The following is a 16010-nucleotide window of genomic DNA, read 5'->3' as shown; positions in this document are numbered from 1 at the left end:
CAATTATTTAGAAACTATGTGTTGGCTTTAGATAGGATTTGAGCATCTATAATTTTTTTTTTAAATATGTAGTGTCACAATTTGACATGTTGTCTTTGTATTATTTTTATTTGGCTAGTAAATCATTATATAAAAATCTTTCAGAAGGGCCTCTTTTAAAAAAAACCTTATGGTAGTATGTCGTACTTGAACTACTACTATTATTATTATTAATAGTAATTAAAAAATAATACCGATAGTGATAAATGTGACGCTGAAAAAACGCGCCCCTCTTTGTGAAGCGGTGCAAGTTTTCTACCTAAGTGACGAGAAATGCCAGCGTCATCTACTTGTTAAGCCGGGATACGCTGGTCGACAAACCAAGCGAACCCAGCCAGAGAGCCACGCCAGTTCTGTTAGCACAACATTCGCTTACTTAGCCATTAGCCTGCCATTGCTGTTTATGTTAAAATGTGGCAGCTACAGCGAGCGAGCGTTACAATGTAACGCTGTCCGACCACTTCTACAACTGGAGGGTCACATCTTTAGCCCAGCATGTGCTCCGTCGTTGGTTGTGATTCGTGGCGACACAATGTGCAGCGGTTCAGGCTACCAGAGGACCCGGAGAGGAGACTGGAGTGGGTCCTGTTTCTGTTCGAAGTCAACAAGCAGCGACTTAAAGAATCGTCCTGGACTGATATCACTATTTGCAGTGAACACTTCACAGATGACTGCTTCGTGAGCTTGGCTCTGAGTGGCTCGGTGCAGCTGAAGCCCGGTGCTGTCCCCTCACTGTGGGTCAACACAGAGCCAGAGGAACCCGTGGAGAGCCCACAGGATGAGGTGAGTCTGCTGTGTCAGCTGAGGGATCACCTGTTGCTGGACTTCACCGGATCTTTAAAAAACTGCTCCCAAGCCAGCCTCCACGTTGCTTTGCGTTATACCTATATACTGTGTATTACGGAAAGAGAAACTGAGACGTGTTTACAAAATAAAAGCGACTTTCAAATGAATGTGATGTTAGCCCACACCACACGTTTAGTCTGGCATAAATGCCAAAATACTATAGAAAATGAATTCATTTCAAAATTAAACATAAATAATGAAAGCTGATTTATTTTTTTTAATTAAGATTTTAAGTCGTGAACAGCCATTACAGGTGAAAGTCCTGTTTCCACAGACTAATTTTATTTTAGATCCACAGTACACACCCTTATCGAGTTACTCAGTCAATATCAATCAATAAGTCAGTTTGATTTTGTAAATGTAAAGAGACTTTACTTTTTCCACTATCCATGTATTAGAAGGAAAGATTTGCTTCCACAGACTAATTTTACTAAAGATCAACAACATCAATAGCTATCCGAAATTGCGTATATGAATACTGTTGATCTAAAGTATATTAAGTGACATAAACTATTTTTAATGGCGTTACACGGTGTTTGAATTGTAATTCTAACCGTGGCTATTTTAAGACAAGTTTATCATATTTCAATATTTCTGTTATCTGCAATTTGATTTTTTTTTTCACATACATTTTTGTTTTGTGTTTTATTATTGCTATTTCATCAATGACAGGCTACATTTTTTTGGTTGTTGAAATGAGTCACTTGAAGAGCAATTTTACTTTGAAATCCGTTCTCAGTTTCCCTTTCCGTAATATCTAGTATACACACAAACCCAAACCAGGGTTGGGGCTGGCTGGACGGCAGTCATAGAAACCAGCTGTCATACAATACACAGTTATTTTAATTCAGTTTTCAACAGAAGTCATTTATAATCAGATAAATTATAAAGATAGAACTTGATTAAAATGACACAGTCATTGCTTTCATTATTCATGTATGAAGTTTATATAGTGACATATTAAAGCAAGATAATGCTTCTGTGAGACTGAATGCAAGAATGATTATTCCATGTAAGTGTATTTCTTATAACTGTAAAAGTGATTCAATTAAGGTCAGTAATCCTGGACCACTTGTTTTTCTGGCCTGTGAAACAGCGCTATTCAGCTGCTTTCCAAACAATCTAAAGTCCTTCATTCTAGAGTGAGATAAGTGGAAAACATTCAAGACAGTTGCAAATCTTCCCAGGAGTGGACGTCCCAGCAAATTCACCCTTATGTCAGACAATGCAATGTTCATAAACTGCAACGACCCCAAGAACTGCAGACCAGACAGTCTCAATCATCATGTTAATTGTTAACGTTTATGACAGTACAATTAGAAAAAGACTGAATGGGTATGGCTTGTTTGGGAAGGTCGCCAGAAGAGAAGCTCTTCTCTCTAAAAAGAAAATGACAGCATGGCTTAGGCTGGCAAAACCATATTTGGCAAAAACCAAACACAAAACATCAGCACAAACAGCTCATACCAACTGTCAAGCACGGCAGTATAGGGGCGATGATTTGGGCTTGTTTTGCAGCTACAAGACTAGGCCCCCTTACAGTCCCTGAGTTGACCATGAACTGCAGCCCAGAGAGCGTGAAGGCAAATGAGTAGTTTCTCCCTTAAGCCAACCTAAGGAATGCCTTTATCCATACATTGATGGGTATAGACAAAAAACACATGCTTGTTAACTGTTTGTGGCTTTGTTTGACTGAAAGCTTTTGTGGTTTTTTTGTGATTTTTGTGTAGGAACCTGTTACAACCACAGATGCAGATAGTCAATGTGATGACCTAGAATTATGTAAGAGCTCTACTTGTTCCCCTGAAATAACAGAATGCCCCTTGACAGGTAAGAAAGTGTCCATATCACACCATTAAAAATCTAAAGTGTGACAAAGTGTTGTATTCAAGCCTGTCCCCATAATGTTTCAGATGCTCTCACTCCTGAAACTCCAGACACAGATTCGAACCAGGAATTGTAAGTTCCACATTTCTGAGCATGTTTGAAGATGTGACATCATGACGGGTCTGACTGTTTGTATTCTTACTTGTGTTTCAGGCCTGCACTTCAGAACGACAAATACATGGTGAATGAAAATTGCCTCCTGAACTGGACTTGACTCATAAAAAGTTTAATATGACATATTTCATTATATACCATAGACTGTTAATAAAAGATAGCTGTAACCGCCGTAATGTCACGCATTATCTTGTGGTTGTCTTATGGTTTGGATTGCATTGGTAATTCTTAATGATATTAATTGAGATGCTTATTTTAGCTAGCAGAAAGCAGTCTTTTAAAAAAACTGTATTCAAACAGCTGACTAGAGCATCCTACCTGTCCTTCAAAATGGACACAATTTTGAATTCTAATGTAACAGTAACCAAAAACAATAGTTGTGTTTCACTCTGAAGTACAGACTTCTTGGATGGATTATACTATACAGCAGGATACAGCAGGCGCTCCATTAAGGAAGCCCCAAAAGGCACACGCACAGACCACAAACAGACTGAGAGGCCCAATACAGTGACTCCAATTAGCAGAGGTGAGGCCGCTGCAGACACACAGCTGCCTGTGTCAGCACACTCAATCAAAGTGGCCATGCCCCTAACCCTTACTATTCACATGGATTAGTTATAAAAAATTCTCCCACTTACAGATGTTGTAAACGAGAAAACTATCCATAGAGATCAAAACTGTTTTGGTAGCAGTCAAATTATTTTGAATGCTCTAAAGCCGGGTATTTTAAATTAAGACATGACAGGGACTGACTCACTTTTGGAGCCACCTTCACGTAGTCATGATAGGAGCTTCCCACTTAGTTTCTGGGAGTTTCTTCAGAAGTGATGGTGCAAACAGCAACTCTTAAGATCTCACACCACTTCACAATTTAATCAAACTACTTTTTTTTGGATTGAGAGTCATACATGCATTTAATTTGTTTGGCTCTCAGAAGTAATAATTCTCTCAGAAAGTTACAAATTTTGCCTCTCTATTATTCCATTAGGAACAAAAAATTATCTGTTTTCTGTTTTTTGTGTCTTTGCCCACACTTTTGCTGAATTGCAGTTTTAAAAAAAGCACTTATAGAAATGATACTTTGTCCTTTGCTTGCACCAATGTCTTAGTCATTTTTCATGAATACTCTTTGCTGTACAGGCTTGAAAAAGTTTCCCAAATGCTACGTTGCCATTTTTGTCACTGTCTCATTCACAGTCAGCGCTAAGAGACGACAGCGCCGGTGCTGCGACTTTGTCTGAGGCCGTCACTTTTAGCGATGAAAAAAGCGATCCTTCAGACGACGAAGAAGAAGGCAATAGAGGTGGGATGAGTTCAGATGGGGACTGGAATCCCACGGAGGAACTTTTGGTGGCTGACGAGCTCACAAAGGAGTCTGAGGAGGAAACTGAGGATGAAGGCGAAGAGGAAGATTTTGAATCCCCGGGTGGCCTCGAAATTAATGAGCTGTGCACAGAGTGCGGACGTTTTTTCCTCATCCTGAAGCCTCACACATGCGAGCACAAAATAAAACCCTACTCCTGCAATATCTGCGGGAAAAGGTGCGTTTCTGAGATTGCTCTAAGAAATCATAGCAAAATCCACGATGAAACGTACGAGCATCCTTGCAAGTATTGCTATGTCACCTTCAAAACCAGGGCGGACAAATTTAGACACGAGCTGACCCACCAGGATAAAAAAGATCCCTTTAAATGTCCCGACTGTCCAAAGACATTCGCCACCAGTAAAGAACGCCGGAGCCACCTGGCAAAGCACAGAGTCTCGAGGGAGTTCAAATGTGGAGTCTGTGGGATTGAATTCAAGGACATACATCATCTCAGGAGGCACTCTGTTGTGCACACAGGGCTGAAACCGTACAAGTGTTCGGTGTGCCAGCGTGGCTTCAACCAGACGAGCCACCTGAAGTCCCACATGCGCCTGCACACCGGGGAGCGGCCGTACAAGTGTCAGCTCTGTGACAAGTGCTTCAACCACAACGTGAGCTTGAAAAGTCACGTCCAGCGTTGCCACACGTCCAGCTCTGGACTTCAGCAGATGGATAAAAGGGCAAATGATGCTAAGGGGAACAAGAACAAGAGAGACGTGAACTCTGAGTATGACAGTGTGAAAGTAAAACAGAAGGTTCAGAAGGAGAGATCAATGAAGCCGAAAAGTAAAAGGAGAAGCACGGGCAGGCCCAGAGGAAGGCCGAGGAGAAGAGCAGCAGGGGAAATTAAAGGCCAGCGTTCAAAGGCAAAAACGCCAAAATCAAAGGTGCAGAAGTTAAAGAAAACAGGCTCCGGTGATGAGGAGAGCGAGGACAAGCAGTCAGGTAGTGATTTATCCTTTGACTCGACAGAAGAGGAGGAAGAAGAAGAAGAGGAGGAGGAGGAGACATTGGGAAGGAGACCAAACGGTGACAGTGACTCTGATTTTGACCCAGAAGTAGAAGCAAAGAAGAAGAGGTGCAGCAGCCAGAAGACTGTTAAGAAACGGAGAGAAAGATCAAAGAAGGGCCTAGTGGTCTGAAGTCTGTGTTTTTGTTTTTTTGTTTGTTTGTTTTTTTAATGCTGTAAAAACAGAAGGATCACACTACACAGCCACTATTGATATAATTCAGTACATGCATTAAATCGTTGCATTATAGGAAGTTCCACACTGTTGTTTGATTTTCCGAAGCCTTTTTATCTTGTTAACAGATGTGGAGGTGAATTGCAAACAGATGGAAGCTGATCGAACGTTATGGTACTGCTTGCCTGAAGAAGAGCAAGTCAGTATTTGTTTAGAATCAAAATGAAGCTAATGTAAGAATGAACTTCCATTGTTTTTATTTTTATCACTACATACAGTCAGTTTCCAGTCTCATATTAGCTCTGCCACAACATGTGGTTTTTATTTTATTAGAAAACCTTATTTTATTTCATCTTTAAATATGATATAAGTTTACATTTTGAAAATGTAACAGAAAATGCAGAAAACTCAAAAGCTTAATCTGAGAGTCTACAGGATGTTAAATGTTAAAGTTCATGACAGTACGATTAGAAAAAAGACTGAAAAAGTATGGGTTGTTTGGAAGGGATGCAAGCAGAAAGCATCTGAATAAACAGCACGACTTCTGAAGCAAACAAGACCAAAGTGGAGATGTTTGTCCATAATGCACAGCATCATGTTTGGTGAACCCCAAACACAGCACATCAGCTCAAACACCCCATACAAACTGTCAGTCACAGTAGTGGAGGCTGATGATTTGGGTTTGTTTTAGAGCTGGGCAGATCAATCTAAATATCGATAGTATTGACATCAACATTGGTACTGGATCGAGACTAGCATGATGGTATTGGTACTTTGTTTCTATCCCCTAAGTTCATTGCGTTGTGAAAAATGTCTGAACCTTTATGTGATAATTGAGATTTAAACAACAGAAGTTGACCCAAGTTTCATCATTCATGAAAAGCTGAATGGTTTGTTTGCTGTATTAACTAATTATCATGGAAAGTAGAAATCACAGTGATTCAGTGTTCATTAAAATGTGTTCAGAATTTGCAAATTGATGATAATTCATCTCAAAAATCATGACACTCCTCTACACAAGCTGCCTTTTATAAGTTCGGTATCAGTATCGGTATCTGCAGTACTGGCCCTGTAGTTACCTCGTATCAGATCATAGCAAAATCTGCAGTATTGCACAGCACTAGTTTGTTTTGCAACCACAGAAGCTGGACACCTTGCAGTCATTGACGACTATTAACTTCTCTGCATACCAGATATTCTAGAGTCAAATGTGAGGCCATCTGTCCAGCAGATAAAGGTCAATGATACTGGGTCATGAAACAGGACAACTATCCCAAACACAGCAACAAATCTACAGCAATATGGCTGTACCCAAAAAATTTTTTTAAAAAATGAATTGCGGTGTTGCAATGGCCCAGTCAAAGTCCAGATCTCAACCTGATTAAAGTGCTGACCTTAGAGAGCTGTGCATAAATGAAGGCAAGAAGAAGAGAAGCAGCACTTAAGGAAGAATGTGCCAAAATTCCTCCACAATAATGTGTTTGTGATCGATAAACTCATACAGACAACAGTTACTTCAAATTGTTGCTGATAAAGGCGGTTCTACAAGCTACTGAATCATGAAGTAGACTTAGTTTGTCACAGCAATGAAAACGTCTGTATGTAAACTCTGATGAAGTGATAAAGAATATTTTAAAAGAAATACCAGTGGCTTTTTATTTTTAAGTTTATTAGCTACAAATGATGATGATTTATTCATTATGATAAACTTTTTTGATTTGACCATTATGCCTAGGAAAACTAGGACTATGGGTTTGTAAAAGTAAGTAAAAGTCTTTGCTTGTTTGTTGAAGCACCACTGAGAAACTAAATATACTAAATATAAATCTAAAAATATAGGTGTCCAGCTACAGTTTTGAAAGTCTGCAATCTTTATCCTGTCATTTACCTCATGTTATGTGCTTAAGGAAGATTAAAATAAATCAGTCAGCCTGATGCTTAAAATCAGCAGTGCACTGTCATGTGTTTAGTACAGCTGAACAGTGGACTGTTTGGGGCTATCTCGCAATTCTCGAATTTAAATTGTCAGGGTGTGTCTGGGTTCAGAGTTCCCACTTTGATCAAATCGCTCTGCCTACATGTTTATCCTTTTTCTCTCTTCCTGTGTGAGAGAGAGGGAGTATGCCAGAGCTTAAGGTTGCTTCAAGGCCCATCAAGTTTTTCTGAGAGTTGGTAAAACTTCTTTAGCTTTTCTCTGTGGGAAAAGCTGCCAAGGCTGCTTAGTGGATTAGACCCACTGATGGCTGGCAGATCTAAACGTAGCCTCAATATTTGGAAAAATGAACTAAAAGACTAAAAATTTCTTTACTGAGATACAAAACTTCATACTTCAGGGCTGCACTCTCAAGGCAATAAGTGAAGCTGCAGAGATTAAATTTAGTAGAGATTAAAAAAAATTGGAAATAGACTCATTTGTCATTTTATTAGGTACACCTTGCTAGTTCAGGGTTGGATCTCTTTGGAGCTGCCTCAATTCTTTGCGGCAATGATTCAGCAAGGTGCTGGAAACATTCCTTAGAGATTTTGGGTGAGTATAAATGGCTCTCACTAACTAAAAGAAGACTGCAGCTAGCTAACATGATAGTTTACCCAAGCTTGAAACCATTAGTTTTCACCTCCTGTCACAGTGTGTCAGCCTGACCCTCTTGTCATGGCTTTTGCACAGAGATGTGGTTGCTGAAGTGTGGCACAAGCTTTGTATCTTCCGAGCAACGGGTTAAAGATGTATGGAAAGAATGATTTCTGCTCCATTATAATCAAAAGAAGGTGAACTGCAGCAAATATCTCCGAAACTGAGCAGCTCACACAAAAACAACCTGAAGAAAAACACCTATACTTAGGGCAACGTAGTGCCCTGACAGTCCCAGACAACCACTAGATGTCATCATTGTGCCACTAATACTGACTCATTTTCCACAGCGATCACACTGCAGCCATCCCCCCAGCATGATTACTATGGTAACTGTTACTGATACTGCAGTACCTGTGCTGGCCTGCTGAGTGAAACCTCCATCCCTGCTTCTTCTGCATCTTTACCGCCCTCCTAATGTCCTTTTCCCAGGGAGCTAGTGTATTCTCTGCAGGCTACTCCTCACTACCCCACCCCCCTGTGATCACTTGGTCTTGTAGATGTCTGAAAGCCACACCTCAAAGACCCTGGGAGTATTACACAAGAGCTAAGATGCCCTTGTCAGAGCAAGCTGCTGATGCTTGCAAAATTCATACACCCTGTCATTTACTATGTCACAAGGACATCACTGCATAGAAATCTTCCACCATTTTTCCCTCTCTACTTTTTCATTAGGCCCCTCTGTCTGTTTTCTCTCATTTTATTCTGGCGCTCTCTTCAGATCTCTCTCCCCGCCTTCCTCTCTGGGTGCGATGATTTGAAGCGGATCTTTTTAGGATGTCAGTTAAACAGCCGGAGCTGGCCTCTGTTGATAGAAAACTAGACTGATGCTTTGAGGCAGGCTTGAGACGAGGGGGCCACAGTGAAAATATCTGTTTTTAGAATGCTTGCACTATCTGTGTGAAGATAATATTTATTTGGTGCTACAAATTTACTCTGTAAGAAACTGGTACCTTTATTGCTGTTCATTTCTTCCACAGTGTAAACCAGAGAGATGGGAACATTAGGAGAAAAAGGCAAAAAAAAAAAGAAGAAAAAACGTAAGGCCCATATCCACTCATAGCTGGAACTCCTATATAAGTGTTTTGCTTTTATGGCTTCAGGATTTGCTAAAGAAATCAGATTTGGAAATTGGTTTCTGCACAGAGGAGCCCAAATGCCATAAGCCAGACAGATAGGAATCCACCTGGGCCGAATGACATTTTCTTGCTTACCAATTCCCAGACAGCATTACTTGGTTGTTTATTGAAATGCACTTGGCCTTTTGGACTGTGCTCCTCAGTGAGCTTAGCTCAACTGGAAACAGGAGGAAACAGCTAACCACCCGACTGGCACCACCTCAGTAATTATTATAGTAGTTTTGTTTGAAATAAAAAACTTGAAAAATGACAGTGTGACATTTCAGAGCAGTTTTGTGTTTAACTTGCAGTAGCATTTTATTTACATGGCGGAGTGACTGACAGCAGAGCGTTTATTTTCGATCTCAGGCAGATCACAGGCTGCCTCTGCTTAAGAGTGAAAAATGTTCGTTTGCTAGCTTATCAAGAGCTAAATTCAAGTATTTGTCATATTTGTTCAATATGAGGGAAGCAACAAATAAAATTAAAAAGTATTGGCCAGTTTCCCTTTAGAGATCAAATTCTTGTAAACCTACAAACTTTTTTTAGTGTAGCTGCTATTATCCAATCCTTCAACCTGACCATTAGCAAAGTAATGTTTGTTTATTTGTTAAGCCACTTAACACTGATCTATAGATCACTGAAGAATAAAAATAAAAAAGGCACTTAACTCAAGGGATGAACCACTGTTGTACCTATACATGACAGATAACTTAGCAAAGAATCCATCTGAAATCTTTATACAATTTGTAACTAGCAGCCTGTCACAAAGCATATAATTTGTTTCCATTTATTTAGTTAAATCTAATAAAAATGCCAAAGATAACACAGTTTGACAGACTTAAAGTCATATTTTTGTTCCAACAAGTGATTCCCAAAGAGTCATTGGTCAGAAACTATGCATGCCTCTGCAGGGTGTGCAGTGTGTCCTAAACGTTTTTGGAAACTGGACAAGTGGATGACAAAAGAAGAAGTGGCAGGCCTCCTATCTAGATGGAGTGATGAATCACAATTTGAAACTTTTGGTTCAGATCATCATTAATATGTACAGAGGAGGTCGGGAGAGAGACAGACAACAGTGAGTGTCTACAGCAATCTGTAAAACACAGTGGAGGCTCTGTTGTGGTTTGGGGCTGCATTTCAACCAGTGGTTTTGAAGAGCTTGTCAAAATTGACGGAATTATGAACGCAGAAAAGTGCCATCAGATTCTGTTCTGCCATGCAATGCCATCTGGAATGCATCTGATTGGCAACAGCTTTATTTTTCAGCGTGACAATGATCCCAAACACACTGCCAAAGCAGTAAAAGCATACCTGGATGGAAAAACACTGTGAAACACCACCAAGCTCTGTTTTTGTCTTACATACTGTGTTTGTGTGCATGTTCCAGTTAATGGCTGCACCCGTTTCCCATTTTCTTGGCATAACATTTTTAAAGAATTAGGAGGAGGCTCAAGACTTTTGCACACTCTGTCGATGTCTCATTTGGCCTCCTTTCCCTCCTATGGCCTCCTATCTCCACAGTGTGCACAGATGTCTTCCAGTGCTGTGGTAGGACCTTATTAGTCTTTTTCCACTAGTACCTACTCGGCTCAGAAAATGAATGCCACTGATTGGCTAGTCTGTGGTGTCACGAGATGATTTCATTACATCCTGATGTCAGTTTTTAATCATGATTGTCTAGCTGGTTAGCACAGCTTAGCTGTGTCTTAGCTGGCTGTAGCTTTGCATTCATTTTCAAAACACGAGGACTATTAAAGTCGTTAAGCTGTACAGAAAGTGAATAAATGCAGTTCCTTAAACATCAAAAAGCTGTATTATGTAGACTGTCGACCTCAAATGGTCAAAGATTCCTGGAAAAATGTTTTTGCTGTTTATCTGCTCGGGTTTTGGCGGACATGTTTCTCTGTGTGGCTCGTCCTGTGAAAAGTTTCACAGCAGCAGCTTTTGTTGTCATTCACTGCTTTAGAGCGGCCTTCTTTCCGCAGACACAAAGGGCTGTCACAGAGTATTTATCAATCACAAAGCATTTGTATTCTGTTATTTATCAGCACCCCCTCCCTGTGCAAAATTACCTCCATCAGCAGTGCAATCACTCGTCTCCCGCTATCCAGCCTAACTGACTGGCACGTATTAGCTCGCTCGTTCTGTCACAGCAGTGCTGCTTTGTCAGTCCAAAACAGCGGGGACTGAGTTGTATGTCAAGGATGTCGGAAAGTTTTCTCCCTGCGTTGGGAGATGTGTTAGATCTTACTCGGAGATGAGCATAAATTTGAAGGGAGAGGGACCCAAATATCCGCACTAATGTCAGTTTGGAATTTAAACCCACATTCGGCGCGACTCTGAAACATTTCATAGCATCTGTTTGCGTGTCAAGTTGTCAACTATGTTGTTTACAAAAGAGAAGCATGTACCTAAATATATACGCGCGCATTCGCTCGCTTGTATTCGAACGAACAGCTAATGAAAGCAAATATTAAACACAAAGAAGCACATTTTATTTTCAGCAACGCCAGCAGCTGAACACTAAACATTACAGCAAGACATACTGTAACAGTCAACAGTTATGCTGTTGTCTTGTTGTTTTATCAAATCTATTTGTGTCTGCATAGATTTCGAACTGTGACTGAAACATTTAATCACAGAGCGTTCGTTTAAGTTTTATGCTGCATTGTGAAGCAACAAGAAGATCGTTGGAGGCTCACACGGATGGCTGCACAGCTGATTTTCTTTAGCGCCAAGTTTCCAGTGTAAAAGTAATGATACCTGACAGATAATATCAACATACAGGAGCTGCAGCATATTGCATTCATTCAGCATCACCTCCGTCTGTTGCTCTCCTCAGCAGGGATAAAACCCTCAGACACCAGCAGATAAGGAAATGCTCTGATAGAGAACATACGCAGCATTAGAGTTACTTTTTTTGTGACTTATTTGTAATGGAACAAAATGTACCGTGCAGAGGCATGCAAACTAACGCAATCTGACACATGAGAAGAGACAGAGAAAAAATGAGCTGAGTTATAACTCCTACACAATGCTGAGGTGAAAAATGATGCCAAAACCTCAGAGAGATCTGTCACATAAAACCATATTTCCCCTCTTACTTTTATTTAGGAGCGTCAGTGTCTTAAAGGTGTTGCTCTCACTTCAGTTGATTCATTGTTTTAAAGTTTCCTCAGTCAATTTACAGCACAGCGAGTGACCTCCCACCTTTTTTCCACAGTGTTGCGCTAGAAAAATGTAAGAGACGTGGAGCAAAACCACACAAAATTTTCGTTAGAATTAGCCCTCCTTTACATTTATTTTCTGGATACACGCCTTTCATTCCCATTACAGAGTTTGAGGCCCTGAAAACTGCTTGAAATTTGAATCAGTTTTAATCTTAGTCGCTTTGTGACAAGCACACGTGGAGTGGCCGTCTGTGGGGCAAGCAGGGGTGACAGAAAACCCTAAGTGGCTGTGACACTGCCAGCCTGAGACGGAGACATTTTAGCGCTCCTTCAAATCATAATAGGTGTGCTACAATTTGCCTGCCTCAAAGTTCCCTGCAGGATCCACGCTGTACAGGAGAAAACGCTTTCATGTGCCTGTTTGCTTTGTTTGCGAGCTGGTTAACATGTACATGTATCACACAAAAGACAGCTCCGTGTTGTTTATACATTTGTGTTTCTAGCCAGGCCTGCTTAAAAATCAGCCTAGTCTCATAAAAACAAAACTGCCAAACAATATTCACCACAGTTGGCTTGGTTACAAGACAATTGTCTCTTATTCTCTTTGTCAAACCCCCCGTCAAGTAGTTTTGTTACATAAACTTAATGAAATGGGCTGGAATTTTTTTGTGCTTTTCTCTACCACCCACATTTACTTTTTCACAGATACTGTACACTTTATTTTATGCTTTATCTACCTATCGTTTACACTTAAAGAGTAATAAAAGAGTCTAACATGCATGTCTTTGAACTGGGAGGAAGGTAAAACACCCACATTGGTACAGGGAGAACATGCAGACTCCACACAGAAAGGCCCCGAGGCCAAGAGATCCAAATCCAGACCTTCTTGCTGTATGGCAATAATGCTAACCACTACACCACCATGCTGCCCTGAGGCAGGATCCACACACAGTGGCCGTAAATAGCTATGAGGTTACCTCAGGTATTTTATTTTTCAAAACAAGACAGTAAAAGTTAGCATGAATCTATGTATAATGCTCTAGGTTTCTTTTACTTTGAAAAGCTGCCCTACAGTGCCTCTGACTGGGTTGTGTTTATGAGTTCGTTTAAAAAATTACTCATGACAAATGTTAATTGGTGTGTTTAAGTTCAAGTGGTGAATCAAAGGTAACGTAAGGCAATAACCACCAGGGAGTTTTCCCACCTGATTTTTTACATTTCAAATTTCAAATTCTAATGTTGTTATTGCGTTTTATTTCATTGTTTTATGCACATTTGTCTTCCATATGTCTGGATACAGCGTGGGAAATAACTTTTTGATTCCCTGCTGAGATTGAATTTGCTCACTTGCAAATAATATAATGTAAGTGAGCATATAGCTATAATTTTTATGGTTGTTTCATTTTAATGAAGAGAGAAAATAGCAGTGAAGGTGATAACTGTTGGTGTGATTATTTGGAAATAGAAGAAATGCAGTCATTATTGAAGAGAATACTCCTGACGTCCAGATCTATTTACTCTGCTTTACACGGTAAATCTTTGTGAAAATAGTCTGTTACAAGTCGATGTGTCTGAGAAGCTCACTTCTATGCAATGATAGTGATACTGAGGTGAGTTGTTGAGGATAAGCTCTGCTGCTAGCCTCTGTTAGCTGAGGTTAGCCTCTGTTAGTCAGCCTTAGTGAAACTTCGTTTGAAGTGGATCTGACGTTGTTGGACACTTCACAAATAAACATACAATGTGAGAATGTAATCCAACTGACTGTCAGTGGCAAAGAGTGATTTTTAGGAGACTCGAGCCTAAGATAGCTATCTTATAACCAGCTGTTGTGGTTTAGCTGGCTCAGCTGTCTGGAGATGGCGGGTCACATGTAAAGGTTATAGATAACTGCAACAATATTGGGATTAAATGAGCATGTTTATGCACATTTTTGTCCCAACTCATCTGAACTAAAGTCCCAACTTCAGTTCAGATGAGGCTTGAAGTGAAGAAGACAAGATTTTGTCAGTTTTTGGAAGATGTTATTATCCACTAATAAATGCATATTTATGAGTAAAATTGAAATTTTCTATCAAATAACCTCTAAAAATGACTGACTATACCAGCAACCTGCGGCTCCGGAGCCGCATGCGGCTCTTTAGTCCTTATAGTGCGGCTCCGCGTGGTTTGGGAAAATAAATTAGAAGTATTTAGCTGAAGTGTATTTTATTTATGTTAGTTCTTTTTTAACTTGTAGTTCTAAATTGGAAGATTATTGTGATATTGAAATATAAAAATAAAATTATATTCTATTATTTTTTGATCGCTCAAAATAAGCGTCACACTCGCGGAAGCCGGTATACCCGCCGAAACGGCGTGCATTTATCGAGACTTTCAACCCCAGGTAGGTCAATTATGGATCTTCGGATCCACATTATGTCAGCAGCTATTCTCCACCGTGAACTATGTTAAAAACAAACACCACTCACGCCTCACAGATGACAGCTTACAGTCCTGCGTAAAGATGAAAGTGACTTCATACAGTCCTGATTTGCAGACGCTGTGCGCAGAGGTTCAGGAGCAGAAGTCCCATTGTAAACATATCACGGCAAACCCGACGATGTTTCCTTGAACATGCTTTTCAGCATCTCTTTATTGACCACTTTTCACACACGGTTGCTGACGCATACAGCCGGCTGTAGCTTTTCAGCTCACAGCCCGACACATACCAACACAACAGCATAGATAGCACAGACGTTAAGGCGGCGGGGCGTGATTGCGGGTGCCGCTCAGGTGCGTCCCCCTCCCCTGCAGCGGTGCTGCAGGCCACACCCCGCCACACACATTAACCAGGTAAAATACATATTTAGGCAGAATTTTGCAAATATCTATTTTTCTTTTTTTAGCAGCATAGTGCTTTTTTTCCAATTATTTTTTTAAAAGTCAGATCAAGGCTCCAAAAGCCCAAAGGCGATATAACAGTTTTTGTTACATGGATCATTTTAGTTCAGCTGGGTGTCTTTCATTTTTGTTCCATTTCTTTAAGAGTTCAAAATGTGTTAATTACATAAATAAAATGTAATTTTCTCTGTAGCAGTTCAAGGATTTCATAAGCAACACACCTTAGTTGTTCAAACTAAGCATAAAGGTAAAACACAATATATACAGTGTTATCTTCATTTTAGATGCCAAAAAGTATTTGCGGCTCCCAGTGTTTTCTTTTGCGTGGAAACCGGGTCCAAATGGCTCTTTCGGTGTTAAAGGTTGCTGACCCCTGGACTATACCTTTAACACACCGCAGTGGTGACAGAGCTGCCGTGCAACGTGCTTGCTTGCAAGCGCAAGCAGCTTTGGGTTTAATTTTCACAGAAGCCTTCTGTGATGCTGAAATTTGAATACATTAAATTTCACATGTCACAAGGTTATGGTCTTTTCCCCTTTTTCTTTAAGATCAAGTAGACTCAACCAGACTGAAGGATCTCAGCAGTTATAGGATGGATTGCCATAAAATTTTGTACCAACATTTATGGTCCCCAGACGATGAAGCCTGCTGACTTTTTCATTTAGTCCCACCACTTTAATGCTGTTTTGAGTGGTCAGTAAGACTAGAAAAGCTTCATAAAAATGCAGTCCACTTACCATTTTAACACAAGGTTGACATTTTAGTTTTACTAC

General features: G+C 40.2%; 1 protein-coding gene across 1 annotated transcript; it reads left to right on the top strand.

Annotated features, from left to right (window-relative positions):
- Positions 1-370: 370 nt before the first annotated feature.
- On the top strand, positions 371-7304 carry LOC134617556 (zinc finger protein 239-like). The gene is made up of 5 exons (XM_063462838.1): positions 371-822; positions 2616-2715; positions 2799-2844; positions 2926-2953; positions 4084-7304. Exons 1-5 carry the CDS (start codon positions 535-537, stop codon positions 5392-5394), a joined length of 1773 nt encoding a protein of 590 aa, XP_063318908.1. The 5' UTR covers positions 371-534; the 3' UTR covers positions 5395-7304.
- The last annotated feature ends 8706 nt before the right edge of the window (positions 7305-16010 follow it).

The sequence above is a fragment of the Pelmatolapia mariae genome, linkage group LG18, assembly GCF_036321145.2.
Source record: "Pelmatolapia mariae isolate MD_Pm_ZW linkage group LG18, Pm_UMD_F_2, whole genome shotgun sequence".
Taxonomy (NCBI): domain Eukaryota; kingdom Metazoa; phylum Chordata; class Actinopteri; order Cichliformes; family Cichlidae; genus Pelmatolapia; species Pelmatolapia mariae.
This window is presented reverse-complemented; position numbering and strand designations above follow the sequence as displayed.